This window comes from Centroberyx gerrardi, chromosome 17, assembly GCF_048128805.1.
Source record: "Centroberyx gerrardi isolate f3 chromosome 17, fCenGer3.hap1.cur.20231027, whole genome shotgun sequence".
NCBI lineage: Eukaryota > Metazoa > Chordata > Actinopteri > Beryciformes > Berycidae > Centroberyx > Centroberyx gerrardi.
In genome coordinates, this window is record NC_136013.1 from 10,615,278 (window position 1) to 10,633,051 (window position 17,774).

General features: G+C 46.9%; 1 protein-coding gene across 6 annotated transcripts in view; it reads right to left on the bottom strand.

Annotated features, from left to right (window-relative positions):
* The window catches only part of meis2a (Meis homeobox 2a), an 83,401-nt gene continuing 65,627 nt past the window's right edge, over window positions 1-17,774 (bottom strand). For 2 of the 6 annotated variants that reach the window (XM_071902191.1, XM_071902190.1), the window contains exons 10-13: window positions 7,757-7,815; window positions 5,791-5,901; window positions 5,161-5,259; window positions 1,631-1,769 (exon numbers count right to left, since the gene is read on the bottom strand). In XM_071902191.1, coding sequence (XP_071758292.1) covers window positions 5,201-5,259; window positions 5,791-5,901; window positions 7,757-7,815 — 229 coding nt within the window. In that variant the 3' untranslated portion in view covers window positions 1,631-1,769; window positions 5,161-5,200. Of the gene's footprint in view, window positions 1,770-5,160; window positions 5,260-5,790; window positions 5,902-7,756; window positions 7,816-17,774 lie in introns of all 6 variants that reach the window. The other 4 variants (XM_071902188.2, XM_071902187.2, XM_071902192.1 and 1 more) reach the window with 3 other exon arrangements.

Here is a 17,774-nt window from a genome sequence, read left to right on the forward strand (position 1 = left end):
TCAAAAATGAAATATTTATTACAGCATTTGTGACTGAACACCTTTTAAACATTACGTCACAGTCCTCATACAAGTATTTAATGTATTTTTGACAAAGCTTAAGGGAGACGGCATCTTATCATCTAGTGAGGAACACGTGCTGAAAAAGGAAGGAATTCATGGACATACAATATCAATGCCACAGCAGATCTGAAACTAGCAAAAACATTCTTTTTCAATTGAGGTAAACACATAGAATATCTAACATGAAACAATTAATAGACTGAACTCTGTACGAAGTTTGTTACAATATTCTCTCAGCTTTTTTCCCCCCCCAAAAGCATTGAGTTCATAATTTAAGTTTTTTTCTTTTTTTAGTTTTAGGTTTTTTGGTGCATCAACCATCATTTGCTTCTCCAGTGCCATAGAATCAACCATTGTGTCAGTATTGTCCTTATGGCAAGAATGTTGATCCGTAGACAAAGAAGCGCCGTAGGATGTTGCTTTTCCACTATTAAGCTTCCTTCAATAGGCTCTTACCAATGAGAGTCCAGGGTACAAAAAATAAAATAATATTAAAATAAAAATGTATAAAACCAACACAATCCAGTGCTTGGGCAATTCAAACTAAGATTTTTTTCCTTTAAAACCTACAGGGCAACATTCATTCATGAACCAAAAAAAAGAGGGGCATGACAAATGTTCAAACTGAATCTTCTGGAGAGATCCGGTGTCATTTAGCAGCCTTTTCCCATCATGCCCTGTTCTTATGGGGGACAGGACCTGATTGCCCTCTGTCGTTTGGAGCCTTTTTGAGATGTTCCATCTTCTTATTTTTTTCTTTTATAGTGCTGCGCTGCCGAGACAGTTTCTCCTCCAGGTAGGAGCACACACAGTGTGAGAGAGAAAGGGTTAACCTTTAATTCTAAAACTAGCTCAGGAAACATAAATCATGTGATCAACGAAAAATGCACAAGTTTTAACTTAGTTATCTATACTTTTTATACTACAGTAGTTATAACTCTTGGAGTCTTTTTGTTGTTTCTTTTTTAAATCTTCCAGAGTGATTTTATTTTAGAAGCGTTTGAGCGCGTCACATGAAAGTGTACTGAACATGTTTATGATGGTGTGTGAGTGTGTGAATGTGTGTGTTTTTGAGTGTGTGCGTCAGTCCGCTCTTTGCACACGTGTACGTCAAAACATCCTCTGTTGATCTTTACCAAAAGCCCAAGACTTTACAAAGTGTTCTTGTCAGCTTGGTCCTCCGTTTGGATGAAAGTAACAAAATTGACAAGTTAAAAAAAAAGAATCATCACAGCTCATCTGGAATTCTGTTTCTTTAGTGTCTAATTCTGGTCAAAAGGGTTCGCTTTTTATTCTTAAAAATAGTCTCAAAATAGGGTTTGTTGTGGGTTGCTGCTTTTTTTTTTTTTTTTCTCATAGTAGCTGCTGTTGTCGTTGTGGTAGCAAAGTTCCCTTATACTATTGGGCGTGGATGTCCAGGCCTTGTCCTCCAGCACTGGGGTCAATTGGAGTCAGCAAGGGGGGTCTCTGTGCAGACATGGTCATTCCTGGGTGCGAGGAGGGTCCTCCGTGCATCAGCATGGCGGGGTGGGGGTGGTGGGCGTGGGCGTGGGGGTGTCCGGGCAGGTAGGGGTGGAGAGGGGGTCTGTGTCGGAGCTGGGAGGGGTGAGAGGTCATCTGATGAGGAGGGGTGTAACTGGGTGGGGCCATGCTCATGCCCATAGGACCGCTCTGAGGTACGTACTCCCCTGGCATGCCTGGCAGACCTGAGAGAGAGAGAGAGAGAGAGAGAGGGAAAGAGAGAGGGAGAGAGAGAGGGAAAGAGAGAGAGAGAGAGTCAGATATATTTACACAGACAGTAAAACAATTTTCTCACTGCAGCTTAGACATGTTCCTTCTCCATTAACACGGCTGAATTCAATTTAGACACAGCTTTACCAATGAAGAGCACAGTAGATTTTATGACATGGCGTCATTGACTACAGCGCTTTTTGTTTCTGCAAGGAAAGAGAGACATTATTGCACTGGGCTATTTTAGGCTATGGTGAGTGGTTTACAATGCCCAATAGCGTTGTGGTCAGGTCTCAGGTTGGAAAATGATCCTCAGCCATCCACAGACACTGTAGTCCTGGAGGATGTGAGGAAAACCAACCAGCCGCATTGATGTGGAGGAGCGCTAATACTTTTACAAGTGGAACAGTCAATTCCCCTGCTGAATTTAGTGACAAACCGAACAGGCGCTCTCTCATGGGGATGTGCCTCTGTGAACATATTTGATTTAGAATCCCTTAAAGAAGTTATTAAATAATTTACTGACTTAGCTAACTATCACAAGACGCCGGGCTTAGTTCTACCCCTCAATGAGAGCATTTTAACCAAAACAAAGTGCTGCTCTTAGATGTATGGGAGTGTGGATTTTGGAGTATAATAACAACAGCTTAAGTAGAGAGACAGTAGGAGACAGCAGCAAGACAGAGGGACGAAGATAAAAGGAAGTAGAGAGAGAGGAGAAGAGAAAGAGTAAGACAGGGGATGGGGGGGGGGTGTGTTGATGTCCCTTAAGATGGAGGGCAGGACCCCTCTTCATATGTGCAGAGACCCCAGCATGCTGGCATCTCTCACACCGTGACAGAGCCGGGACACACAGCCGGCTCAGCGGTGCCACTGTTTGGCTTTTCACGGGGCTGTTGGTTGTAAACAAATAGAAAAGGGTAAAGATGCGGGGGTGTTCCTGGAGCCTGGGACTGGAGTATGGGAACATGGCTGCCGTAGAGGCCCGGACCTTGGGGAGAGACAGGGGAGAGCTGGGGTCCCGCCGGAGCCAGGGGGCCCGGGTCTGGGATTGGGTCTGGACCGGCCTGCTTTGTAATGTGAACCCCTGGGGGATTAGACGCTGTACGGAGGAGGGGAGAGGTCGCCGCAAGGTCACTAGGCATGCTCACTCTCTGCATTCCTCCACCTTAGTACACCGCAATTAAGAAATTACACTGGAGGGCCCCGGTGAGGGGAAGAGGAGGAGGAGGAGAGAAAGGAGAGGGGGGGAAAGGGACAGCAAAGGCCGAGATTAATGACCAATCTCATTGGCTGAAAGCTGTGCCATTTTCTAATACTCCCTTTCCATGTCAGTTCATTTGAAATGCACATGTTTGTCAGAGCAGGTCTCTTAAAACCTCACTATTGGGGTCATAAAATAAATAAATCATTGTGGGTGCTGGGGTATGAGGGGTGCCCTCACCTCCATATAACCTAGAGCAGCTCCTGTTAAAAGGCCCAGCAGATGTTTTTGACACTGTAAGCTGGTAATCTCCAGTCTTGTAAGCTGCAGTCATTCCGTTAAGTAGATCTGAGACCCCCCCTCCTTTATTAACAGGAGTGGTAAAACCATCTGAAGACAATAACTGGGGACTGACTGGGCCTCTCTCTCTCTCTCTCTCATTCTCTCTCTCTCTCTCTCTCTCTCTCTCTCTCTCTCTCCGCATGCCTGCCTGCCTGCCTGGCTGGCTGTGCACTTCTGTTATGGCACAGCAGTCCTGCTCAATGGCTGGCCATAATTAAGTACCAAATATACCATATTGTGTGGCTGTGTAATCAAATCAAGAGAGGATAATATTCCTCTGTATTAAGCTATTAATGTAATTGGTCATGAAGCATAAAGTATGTTACGTAATTAAATAGTCTCAAAATTATATAGCCCTATATTAAGAATTAGCCAACCTGAGCAAATGTTGTCTCTGTGTGGCTGTTTTAGGGAACATTGCTTCCTGCTTTTCCTTTTTTTCTGCCGCCATTAGCAAAGACAGGAGGGGATGAGAAAGGACGAGAGAGAGACAGAGAGGAACAGAGGGAGGGAGAGAGAGAGAGAGAGAGAGGAAGAGAGGACTAGAGGGGTGAAATGATCTCTGTCGGCAGAATCGCTGCAGTGACCCTTCGGAAAATCCAGTCTCCATTTACATATAAAGGGTTCTTTTAATCAAGGTAAGTGTTATTATATTGTGCCTCATTGGGCAAAGGAGTTTAGGTGTTAAATAAAATCTCTTCTGCCCTGCCGCCTTTGGGATGTGATATGTCTTGATTTTTCAAATGTCAGCACTGTGGCACTAGCGGGAGGCGGAATGGCCAGCTTAATCAGACTGCCGCCATTTAGCTGCACAGGGATTGTGTGTGTGTGTGTGTGTGTGTGTGTGTGTGTGTGAAAGAGAGAGAGGGGAAGAGGGAGAGACAGAGATAAAGAGAGACTGTATCTGTATGTGTGTGAGAGAGAGATCCCCTCCCTTTATATGCAGCCATGCCTAATGTCTACAGCCCTTTAAATTTACCTCAATGTCTCCCTGCTCTTGTCTGTGTGTGTCTCGGGTCAGGCTAGTCACTGGCCCCCGCCCCCCCTTAAATCGTCCCCCTTCCAGTAAAAAATAATCAAAACACACAGCACCCCCCCCCCGCCCCAACACCACCATTCCTCCCTTTACACAGCTCAAACCAAAACCCCCCCAGTGAAGGATCGGCCATGTCACCCACGGCCCGTATATCTCGCTCAGGGACCGTAATGTACTGCGGTGTTCCCGTCTTTGCATATAAGATAATTTGGGCATCAATCCTTCCCCAGACAGATTTATGTCACTCGGAGGACAGTTTCACTTCTCCTTCTTTATCGCTTCACTGGAGCCTGCTTAATTTCTCCCCGTCAGCCCCTTCCCCAGGAGATGTTATTTTTTCCCTAAATGTCCAACATTTGCATTGGCTGTCCGAGATGGGGAGAGCGATGGCGCTGTTGTGATAAATAAATTTGCGCGCGCCATGCCAGGTTGTTTCTTCCCCTCCTTCTTCTGTTGTCGTTTCTGTTGTCTGGCGCCACAAGTCGGCCCCTCTCTCCCAGGACGGCTCCCCCTATTCCCAAGTCTTCCATTCATCCATGGCTACTGCCCCCTCCCCGTCTACCTCTTAAAGCATCATGCTAAAACAGCCCTGCATGCTAACGGATAGTTGTTGATGCTGGGGAGTAGGGGGGTCGGAGGGAGCTTGCTGTAAAATTATGGCCAGGGTAGGGAGGGGTAGCTGTGGTGAAGTGAAAGGGAATTGTGGGAGAAAAACAAAACAAAAAAACAACAACCCACAAGCCCCAAAAGTGTAAAAAACCAAGGAAAAGAGCCCAGTACTTACTTCCCCCTTTTTCTTTGCGTTTTGCTTTACAAGATGGATGTTACATGTAGTGCCATTGCCCATCCATGCCCATATTCATCCCCATTCCACTCATAGGCCCTAGAAAGAGAAGATAAATGCCAGAAAAGGGTCAGCAGGAGGTTGAATCACAGAGGGGTCAGAGGAGACCGGCTGATAGAGAGAAGGTGAGGTTGGTTAGGTTTTAGATGGGAAATGACGATGGCGGGAGGAGAGCAAGATGCGGTGAAGTAGTGAAGTTGTTTTGATTCTGTACCACGCCCCGCAAATCCCTTTTGGTTACGATCATTTGTGAGGGATTTCTTTTTCCAGGTGTGATGGGTTAGAGAGAAGACAAGCAATGCAAGCAGCAGACAAGGGTGCAGGGTGAAGGGACTCTATCCAGGGGTGATGTTATTATAGTAGTGTAGCGTTAGTTAGGGTTAGGGTTAGGGTTTATGTGGCTGCCATGGGGAGCTACGCCATGCTGAGACGACTAAATCTCATGCTATAGACAAGAGGATCAGTGTTGATGTGTGGCAGCTCTACAGTAACAGAGGGTAATGCTGGTGACTGGTGTAGCAGGCATGGCGGTGGGAAGAGGGACGCAGGGAGGGAGATGGAGGGACTTACCAGCTGGCCGGATCCCCATGTGTTGCTGACCGTCCAGCACGAAGCTGCCCATTGGCTGGCCCTCCGGACTGTACGCTGCTCCTTGGCTCACTGAAGGATCAAGAAGAAAACCTGATTGTAGTCAAAACGTGGACACGAAAAGGGGGGGAGAAGAAGAGAAGACACACCAGACAATCAGCAATTGTCCCAGCTCCAGCCCAAACATACTGTAAGACATTGTGCTCATGTTTATGGACCGCAATGACTGACGCGTGGCATGCAAACACGCATACAGTATGTCCTCGCACGCAAATATACACACGCATGCACACACACACACACACACAAACACACACACACATAGCTGGTGTCATTCAAAAACACACACACTAATTGTTGCATTAGAGAACAGAGGAGATGCATTGTTCTCTAACCAAGAAAAGAAAGCATGCAGTTTGACAGGATGAGAAGAATTTCTGCCAAGACAAGCAATTCACCCAACCAGTGCTCAGATCAGCAGTCATTAGATAGCACATACAGAACATATCTTCACTCATATAGCACAATCTTATGAGTAATTGGCATTTACTGAAAATGTAGATAATTATAAAAAAAAAAAGCCAAATCATTATTATGCATGATTTACCTGATTATCTATTATCAAAAGTGTATCCATTTATAATGATGATGAGCAATCAATTTGCTCAGTTGTATCTTGTATTGTCTATTATTAGCCCTAATGTAGTAATGCTCTTTGGAGTCTGTAACAAACAGTATATTCCAGGACTATAACAGTATTATCCTGGGTAATCTGTAAAGCTTAAAGATTAGGGGAAGCTGTTAGTCATGCTGTCTTTGGAGAGATTGCTGATTGCCACACTGGTTGTGCGCTCTCAAATATTCCACACAAGAGCACAATAACTGTAGAGAGAGTCGCCCACATTTGAGAGCGCATCTCATTTCAATAATTGCTCAAGTTAATTTGCACAATCTCCACCCCAATTTGTAGGGACTTTCTAGAGAGTGAGCTTGCTAATCAACAAAAAAGCTTTTCCCTCTCAAAGACAAATTACTCGGCTTCTTTTTAGTAATGCCATAGTCAATGCAGCTTAGGGTGACTGCATCCATTCTACGGGATTTTTTTTTCTCGATCTCAGAGTGGCATGTTTACTACTCAATTTTTCAGTGCTTTTTGTCATCTGACCACCGCAGATATGGTAAATCAATGCGTTATCAATTTGTAATATGACGCTTGCCATAATCCGTTCCAAAGGAATGGAAATCTCTCCCTGCCTAAGCGTTAACTCAGAACATCAGAGATCAATGCATCATATAAAACTCATTCTCCCTCCTAAGGGCATTTTTCATGACCGAAAATAAATTAATTGATACTGTTAAACTGAAATATTGACGTATATAAGCCATCGTGAGCTAAGTAGGGGCCTTGATATTTCAAATGTGCTGAATGACTACTGAAGATCAAAATTCAGAACAGCGACGCTTGAGGGAATAAAATGAAAAAAGCAGCAAAAAAGTGAGGGAAAACCCCCTCTACCCCTAGACAGGAAAAAAACACAAAACAGCCTAAAAAAGGAGATAACTCATAAATTGCTGCTAGCGTTTCTGGCGCTCCTCTTGTGTCCAATTAGTAATTCACAGAGAGAGTGCTAATGTACCTCTCTCTCCACTTAGATTGGGAAATCTCCAATTAGAGTCAATCAGCAAACGGCTCGCACCACCGCTGAGCACATCCCATTGAGAAAATGGGAAAGGGGAAGATGGGAGGCAGGAGAGGAGGAGGGAGTAGAGGGGTTGTTTTTTGGGGCGGAGGTAGGGTACTCCCTTAAAAATCTGGGCTCCAGGCATGATGTGCATGCCAGTAAAGGATTTGGAAAGAGTGTCGGCACGCTGGGAAAAAAAGGCAGAAATGCTGCATTCTACTGTATGTTGGCTGGGTTGTTCTTAGTTTTTTTTTTGTTTTTTTTACCTGCTCGATTTGACTGGTCAATCATGGGCTGTACTATTCTTCTCCTGGCGTTAATGAACCTGGCAGAGAAAAAAGAGAGAGGAGAAAAACAAACGTTAAATCACCCGGCATTCACACACAGAAGGATTCATCACAAGCCACCACAAAGACAAAACAGTTTTGCATGACTTAATGGCAACATTAGCCACCGAGTCCTTGAGAGAGGCGCTCACAACAAAACAGCAACAAACAAAAGGGCAATTGTGTGCTGACTTGGGAACCCAGCGAGGGATACTTTTAATGTTCCTTATGATCTATTCCCCCCTCGTTTAATAAAGCTTTTGATTACGTTTGGTTGCTATGGGCACCAGGGAGACATTCCTCAAGTATTAAGTGCAGCTTGGGCACAGAGGAAGAACCCTCAGTGTGGCACATCACTCTCTCTCTCTCTCACTCTTGCTCTCTCTCTCTCTCTCTTTCTTTCTTTCTTTCTTTCTTTCTTCCTCAATCTTGTACAGACACAATTGCTACCACACACACACACACACACACACACACACAATAACCAACTTTATACGCACTGTCCTCTGATCCTCCTAAAAAACAATGTTATTCCTAGAGAGTTATCACTCATTGGAATTTTAAATACGTTTTAAGTTAGTGAAGTGCAGGATACAAATGGTTCCTTTCATTACTCCCCCGCACCCCCCGCCCCACCCCGCCCCACCCCACCCTCACCAAGACCCCCACTCTGGCTGCATTGTAGGGGGTTCTGCTCCCCTTCCAGCTGTCTAGAAATGAGGACCAGGCATGGCCACTCCGCGCTTTCACAAGGTATTGTTATGTCAGCGAGCCCATCAATTAGGCTGTCTGAAGTTTTATCACCACCACAGCGGCGAATAAGTGCAGTTCCACAAAGCCTCCCCAGCCGGCCTCGCTCCTGTGGCTTTTCCACTGTAGAGCCGGAGGTCATCTGGAGGTGACTGCCAGCCAGGGGCAACCTTTTTAACTTGGAATGGGACGCCTAGGGCTCTGTCAAAGACAAGCTGGCCACTCCGGCCGAGCAAGCTCTCCACCTTTCTCTCTTCCTCTCTATTTTTCCCTCTCTCTCTCTCTCTCTCTCTCTCTCTCACATACTGAAAAGGCAGTGAGGACTTAGCACTACAGGTACCCACATGTGGTTGATATTAGAGAGAGGTTTCAAATCATGGTGGAGCTGTCCAGCATGGAGCCCATTGCTGGTTCTTTAAAAAAAAAAAAACGAGAGAGAGAAAAAAGAGCCCCACCGCCTCCTCCTAACGTACGGGGCACGGCACCATCAGTACGGCTAAAGGACTGGTCATTAGAAGGAAGGGAGGGCTGGAACCAATTTGGGCTCCTAATCCCCCATGAAGCCCTGATACCTGCCCTTACCTTCTCCAATGAACTTAAACGCCTGTAATCTGCCCCGCTCAAAGTGACATGGTTAAACGTACAAAACGCACGGTTGGGAAAAGAGAGACGCGGTGCTCATTTGCCAGGGGGCATCCAGAGTGCAGGTACGCAGGGGTGCCGCGGGCCCCAGAGAGAGAGAGATGAAACACATCCATATGAGAGAACGACGGGGGGGGGACAAGTGAAGGAGCGAGGGAGAGAGACAGAGAGAGAGTTAAATTGGAAATTATATGATTGAAGTGCATGATTTGTGATTCAGGGGAGGAATGAGGATTAAGTTTTATTAACTGTGAAAGTGTTTTTTTTTTTTTTGATAGAACAAAAAGGAGAAAGCATCCTTAGTTATCTATGCTGTCAGAAACGCCCGCGGTGCTTAGGAGAGAAAGAAGCTTCCAGCATCAAAACCAGCTGAGCAAGTAAACAGTAAGACATTCCTGCTATCACACTCCCTGGGCAAGCTCAAAGTGCAAGGCCTGCCAAAATATATGTCCTGCTTTTTCCTTCCCTAGACGCACCAAGGGGCTCAAAATCACAACCATGTGCATTCTTACCTATTCTGGGACATAACCATAAACACATAATATTAGGAATGTTCTTCCCAGGTGCTAAATTTGCCCATACGGTTTCCAGTGCTGCAAAGCAAATCCTCTACACCCGGAAGACTATGATGTATGATTAAAGCGCCTTGTCCTGATTTTTTTTTTTTCTAAATGTGGCTTGAAAAAACAGCGTTCTTCTTCTTGTGTTTTTCCTACATCTTATCGGAAATGTATGACATAAAGTATACATGAAAATGTTTTGCTATCAGGGGGTGTTGCGCTCATTGAAATGGTAATTTTGAGCATGAAAAACAGCTCTTTACAGCATAGACAAACATATGGATATTCAAATATTTTCCCTGCAAGCTGATTCAGAGATTGACCTGCTTCTTGTCAACAGTCCCTATTGGCTAACCACCATCACACACACACACACTCACACACACACACACAGACTCTGTTTTCATTCGCTAAACAAGTTGCCACAGTAACGGTGAGGCGGTGTGGTGCTCTGGAGGTGGGGGGGGTTGACCAAGGGCCCCTCTCGTGGCCTCAGAGCACCTTTTATCAGTCTGAGTAAAGCCAATTGAGATTATCAGAGCCAGGCCTGATAACACTGTTTTCCCTCCTCCCATGAGCTGCTAATGGTGTGTGCTTAGAACAACACAACCAAGAATCCTCCAGAGATGAAGGCCAGTCAAGCAGGATGGATGGATATACGGAGGGACGGATGGATAGATGGATGGATCTAAGGACCCGAGGCCCTGGGAGAGAGACAGAGGTTGACCACAGGGACTCAGAATTCCCAACCACTCGCTAAAACATACATGCGTAAATCCACACATCCACACCATGGACGTGACCACAACCACCGCCAGCGTGTCCGTAGGCTAACCAGAACACAGGAGGCTCACAGGGGACACTGGCTAAAAACCTCCAACCCAAAGCCCATGTTTTATTATCTACATCTGGTGGTCTAACTTATTATGGCCTGCCTCTGCTCAATGTTAGAGCACAGTAACACACACACATACGCGCACAAACGCACACACACACACACACACACACACACACACACACACAGAGTACCTCTCAGCATGGGAACTCCATGCTGTCTTCAAACAAATAATTAAAGGCAAGGTTAGGGGGTCGCGGGGAGGTCATTCCTCTGGATACAGCTCAGAATGTGTACATTACCCCGGGAGAGAGCGGGCTGGTGGGGGCAGGGCCAGACTGCTGTTTAATGTGGGCAACTGGCTTCATCTAGCCATTAAACCTTTAACGCATTTTCAAGTCGCATATCAAAAAACGGCACTTACGGCGTATGCCAAGTATGCTTCGGAGCGTGCATGCGAATACGTGTGCACGTGCATGTCAGCACATTCTTCACACAGTACTGTCGATCGACCCGCGGTTGCACTTCCCACTGACATGACCTGAAATGGCGTGCGGGACACGTGTGTTTACGTACATGCATGCATGTCCGTGTGCCCATGCAGACATGTGTCTCCACTGGAAGACAGAGAACCTCACTAAAACCCCCCCCCCCCCCAACAGTGAGACGGAGCAGTAAGTTTACTAGTGCTCTGGGTGTTTTGGCTGTGCGGGACACAGAGGGAAATAACAGGCAGATATGAATGATGGAGCCAGGGCAGCAGGAGTCCACTAGGATCTCCGCTAGGCTGGATCAACACTCCATCCCTGGCCACTAATATCTGCTCGCTCGCACAGAGGGGGAGCCTCAGAGAGCGCCCGCTTAGGTGTTAAATACCCTGGCTAGCATGCAATGTTACGCTATACCCGGGGTGTGTGTGTGTATATGTGTGTGTGTGTGTGTGTGTGTTGAGGGTTGGGAGGTGATCAGAGACAGAAGAAGAGACTTACATGTAATAGGGGACTTACATAATCTTACACCTAAGAAGTGCCTCTGTAGTGTGAAGGAGAGTACCTTCACCTTCATGACACTTTGTCTGGATATTCTTTAATCCTTAAACGCAACATAGCCTACTGCATCTACATATAGCAAAAGAAGGGCCTCTTATATCCACAAATAGAAAGGCATAGTCATTTTGAGTTTGAAATCAGAGCAAACCAGTCTGTGTGAATCTGGGCTTGTCTTGCTATTCTTTTTTTTTTTTTTTTTGCTTCCTCCTCTCAATCTGTCAGAAAGACCTTGTTTCTGGTTAACTGACTTGCAGCCACACCTGGTAACTCGCTCCTGTTGTCAGCATTCCTTCCCTGAGAAATCCTCATGCCAAACCACCCTAGCCTGGAGCGCAGCCAAGATAGAGAGAGAGAGACAGACAGAGAGAGAGAGAGAGAGAGAGAGAGAGAGAGAGAGAGAGAGCCTGGCTGGTTGGCCGGCCAATCGCCGTGGAGATCTGAGGGAATCCAGCCAATCAGGAGTGGGGTCACTTGTTTGACGAGTTTGTGATGAAAGAAAGAAACCGAGCCAGAGCCAGAATGAGACAGGGAGAGAAACGGAGAAATACTAAACATGTCTCTCCATGAAACCAGCGCCGGATTGCTCCAAATGTAGCCCTGTAGAGCGTGCAAAGCGAGGAGGCGGCTTTGAAATTGTGACACAGAAATAGTTGTCAGTTTATTGCCTTCATGGCTGACCTGCGCATGCCCGTTTCGAAAGCCCATGCCAGAGAGAGGGAGCGAGCGAGTTTCCGTTTGTCAGTCAAATTCCTGGGCCCCTGCCTGTCTTTGCAGGAAGATTAGATGCAACACAATCTGAACGGGAACGTGCTGAACTCAATCCCTGATCACTGTTTGCCAACATGACTGTCCTCTGGTTCCTATTAAAGCTCATTGCTTCCATACTTCCGCTTCAGACAGAAATAAAGATTCCAAACCCCCAGCGATTGAGTCACTCCGCACTGGAATCAAAGGAGGAAGGCTTTAGTTTGATCCCCTCCCAAAAAAAAAGGAAGACTGGCAGAAGGAAGAAAAACAGCCAATGTCCTTTGACCAGGAAGTGGATGCAAATTAACCCCATGAGGAGGGTGTGTTTAGTATAAGCAAACACTAATTATGGTCCAGTCAGTCGGTGGGCCAGTCTGGGGCTACTGAACCTCCAACACTGATAATCTACTGTAGTGTCAACAACACTGATGGAATCAGTTCACATGGCCCTAACAGGCCCCCTGTAACAGTTTATAGCTTGCCACCAGACTGAACCAAGCGTATCTGTGGATTTATCATAAACTATCACAAAGGAGCTTTTCACAAGCTCCATTCCTCAAGGATGGAGGCAGGGAGGGATAGAGGGGAGTGAAGGAGAGCAGACGGGGTAGGAGCAAAGGAAGCTTCCTCCGGCTCATCCTATCAGAGTTTCCCCTTTTTTCTCTCCCTTCTTCTCTTCTTCTTTAAGTTAAAACAGGAGTCAAGAGACATAAGCCGGACGAGCATTACCTCACCCCCGTGTTTGATTTAGTGCAGATGTGAAGCGGAGCGAAGCCGGGATCGTTTTTTAGGAACGTCAGAGAGGGCCCACGTTTAGGGCAGCCACTGTGTTTACATAGTTCTACCTCCGTCTCTCTCCCGCTTTCTCTCTCTCTCTCTCCCTCTTTCTCTCGTCCACACACATACACATACACACACAGTCCCTCCATACCCCCCTCCACCCTCTTTTGTCTGCCTCTCAAAGGGGGACTGTTTCACCTCTCCTCCATGGACTTTCACTGACCTGTTTTTCTTTCCCTTTTTATTACTCCACTCATTGCCCTTTTGTGGCATCCCCCCTCAGCCCTATATGAGTAACATTTGCATTGCTCTGTCACTCTAGCTGTGGAAGTCATTCCTCTCTGAAACCCGGGGAGTACACGAGTCATTAAGGCTCGAGTGGAAAATCAGACAAAGAATTATATATTTGTGTTGCAAACTGACACGATTTAACGAGCAGCTAATTAAAATAAATCAATAGCACTGCGGCATGCTCTCTCTCTCTGTGTCTGTTTCTCTCTCTCTTTCTCCCTCTGATTTTCTGTCAGTACCAAAGCGCTGGAATACCGCAGTATGGAGTGGAATGCTACCTTGTTGATGGTTTTACCTTTAAAAGCAGGCTTCCACCACCTCTTATGCATTATCATGGATCAGTGAGACCTCATGGGATCATTACAGTAGAGTAATGTAAATGTCTGAGAGGCCTATTCAATTCGACTGATGGAAATAAATCTGTAATAGTCCCAGTGATGGGCTCCCTGAACTACAACAGCAACAACAGCAAGAACAACAACAGGCGATACAAACATAGACATCTCTCCGTCTATTTACTCTCCATCTAACACCTCTGCCCCCCTTTCCCCCCTGTCCAGTGAGGGGATGTCACCCCTGGGCCCTGCAGTCCAGTGGCCTGACCCCTACATGGCGGGCTGGGCGGCCCCAGCTGCTGACTGTCCGTCAAACACCTCCAGAGCAGCGTTGGGCCAGGAAGACCACGCTTGTTGCCCCTTTGATCCGGCTAGTAGCAGCTGCTGCTCCACACAGCAGCACTTTGTTCCTCTGTCTCCTCTCCACACTCTGTCCTACGGCGCAAAAACCACTGAATCCAGTGGAAAAGAGGAGAAAGAGAAAGAGGAGGAAAAAAAATGTAGGGGGGGGGGGGGGGGGGGGGGTTGGAGGGGGAGAAAAACCTCGCCCGTTTTTTCCTCCCGACAACATCAACAAGCTCTGACAACGGCAGCGGGGGTTTTTCTTGGCCCCGACAGAGCTCTCAGGCATCTCCTTTTTGACGCTTCACCCTCCCTTCTCTTTTAAGAGATATGATAGTTATTGTTCAAATCAGCCTGGGTGAATGGAATGGACCGCGGCCAAGCCTGCCCCAGGCGTCAACACACCTGTATGAAAGAGACCTTATTGTAGCAACCCGGCATGGCTAACCTGCCCTAGCTCTACCAGTTTTCTGAAGGTAAGAGGGAGGGTGGAATTGTCTCTTCTTTCTTTCCCACTCTCTCAGGCAGCACCCTAATATCTCCCTTCATTAACCCCCCTTTCTTCAGAGGCTGGCACCTCTGCTCTGGAATGTTTTTACTAACACTATTATTTTTGAACATCACCACCAGACAGAGGGATTAGGGAAGGAGTTCGTCCACATCGCCTTGTTAGCAAGGCCTCTCTTCTCTTACTCTCGCTCTCCCTCCCTAAAGACAACACCTTATTAACGTGCATAGGTGCACAAAAGGTATTCTCCGCCTGCCTGGGAGCTGAGGGACCAACAGCTGTGTTTTCCCTTGTTTGAAGAGTGTCTGAAAACATCCAACATATGTCAATATTAGCCCCTGTCAAGGTTCCAGCACATAGCGCATGACAGAGGTCGTCAGCGCTGGAAGGTAACGCTCATTCCTCAGAAGCCTGCTTCCCACCTTTTGGGTGGGTGAGGGCTTTCTGCTTTCATGCGGGGCCAGCAAGAAATAGCACAGACACACGCTGGCTGCCTGGCACACACACACATACACACACACATGCACACAGGTACATACGCTCACATACAGACGCTGAAATAGTGAAGAGAGAGAGAGAGAGGAGAGAATGGCAAAAGAGAATGATTCCAGCACTATCATTACTCCAGCCTACCCATTAGTCCTCCTGAGATGAGTGGGTGTACTGGCAAGATCGCCCCATTTTCTCAGTTGTAAAGAGTGCCACCCCCACTGCCCAGATTCCCCTTTCCCCCATAATGCCCGGCATGCTGGGCTCCTTTGTATGTCTCTGTGCGGAGGGCAGGTATCCACTCCTCACCTCCACTCTGAGGGTGCCATCACACAAATGTGTGGCTTAGTAGTCTCTCTCTCTCTCCCTCTCCTTATCTCTCTCTCTGTCTATCTTTCCATCTCTACTTCTCTCGCTCCCTCTTTGTTTCTCTCTCTATCCTCTTCTCCTCCCTTTCATTCTCAACCCTTTTTTCCCTCTCTGCCTGGTAATCGAGTGAGAGATTCCGCGACTCTGCGACTCCCCCTTATTGTCAGATATCAAACAGGGCGGCTTTGTGGATTACCAGGGGAAGCTGATAATGACATGATAGAGGCGTGATATTTCAAACAAAATTGAGTGTCAATTGCCTGCATCGTCTAGGCAACACAAGTGTCTGCGGCGCAGCAGCCAGGCAGGAAATAAGGCCAATCTATTTCCTTTGCTTCATATCAAACGTCTCTCTTCTCCCTCCTTTATGAGACTATAATGGGCTCGGCTCGCTGGCTGCAAAGAGAAGAAGAGGGGGCCTGCCGAGAGGGGCTTTACCAGCACCCTCCTTACGCAACACACATACATGCTTGGATACACTTGTGAGCATGCATGCACACACACGCACACACACACACACACATACAGCTTGAATACTCAAAGCTCTCAAATGCATTGGCAGAAGACGGTAAACAGAGCCAATGGGAGGTTGCGATAGAAAGGTGCCCCCGTTTTACTACTCTCCCCCCCACACACACACACACACTCTCTCTCTCCTCCCCTTTTTTCCCCCCTCACACTGCTATTAACCATGAATTTAGGGCAGTGAAAATGCACAGCAGTTTGAGCAATTAAAAAGTGACACCTAAACCTGGCAGATAGACTGTCTAGATTCCCTAATGCCTGGGTTTAGGCCCGCTGCTCTCATGGTCTTTAAGAGCCAGACTATTGGGGAATACGGGGCTGAGTGTGATTCTGTGTCTTTGTGTGTGTGTGTGTGTGTGTGTGCGTGTGCGTACGTGCATGGAGGGGGATTCTCTCTCCCACTGGCGCTCCACTGGGATGTCATCATCTTCTCATCATTGTGTCTGTGGCGTGTGAGCGCGTTTCTACGATGTGTGTGTTTGTGTGTGTGTGTGTGTGTAGCAGACAGTATTAGTGACCATGGGAGTCATCGGTCAAATGTTGTCGGCTTGCCTCTGACTTCCCTATTGAATAATTAATCTGAGTTTCAATCGCACATAATCGCTTTGACACACATAAGCACGAACACACACACATTCACACACACACAGACACAAACACACACGCGCATGCACACTCAGAACCAGAGTTTAGGGCTAAAAAGCCCAGCAGCAGGCTAGTGATATAAATAGCTGTTGTTTGTAGAGGGGACTGCTGGCAGTAGCAGCATTGACACTGTGGAGCAGACCAGGGGGACTGTGATGTGCCTGGTGGCCTGAAGCTAGCCCTCTGCCTCTCAGATCAGCCCTACCGCCGACTGTGTACAGCTCTGACTGGCCTCCTTCATATGTGACACAGTCTGAGACAAACATAGCAATCTCTCTGTCTCACAAGAGCCACATTCAATCCAGCCTGTGTAGCCTTTCAATTTGAGTCTGTGAGTTTTCACGAGTGGCTCTTCCTCTGAAGGGTCCAATAATCCAAAAACACCCATGACCACCCATCCTCAAAATGTTCATTTTGTTGGTAAATATTCTAAGATAGATAACGTAATCTTAAATTCACCAACTTGAGATCCCATTATGAGTCTTACATTGATGTCTGCGATCCTTTTGGAAGAGAAGGCTTAACTTTTTTTCAAATGGCAGATATCTCATTTTGGAAACTCTTGCTATTTTCTTCACCTCATACCTTACTAATGATAGAGAGAGCTGAAGAAGGCCCCATATAACAAGAACATGATGAAGCAGATATGTCTTGGGGGGCTACAGGCAGACGCCCCCCCCCCACCCCCACTAGAGAAAAGGCATTCCCCCCCACCCTCCCTCCCCATGGCACATGCTCACACTGACTCCCAATTGAAACATCATTGTCGGTAATGGGAGGAGATAAATATTCATAAGGCTGGGAAGAGAGAAATCCTAGATTAGAGTGATATACTCCTCATTGTGCTCCCCGCTCTCTCCCCCACTCTTTCTCTCTATCCGTCTATGTCTGCATCTCGTTATGCATAATAGTATTGGCTAATAGTGGCTAATTCCTCCAGCTACCTCTGATAACTTCATCAAAGTGAGTGTGTGTGTGTGTGTGTGTGTGTGTGTGTGTATTCGGATGTGTGCATGGAGAGAAGGCAACAGCAAGCTGCACCGTTTATTTCTCACCTCTTCCAAATTGCAAATTACTGGGTTTGATATCCA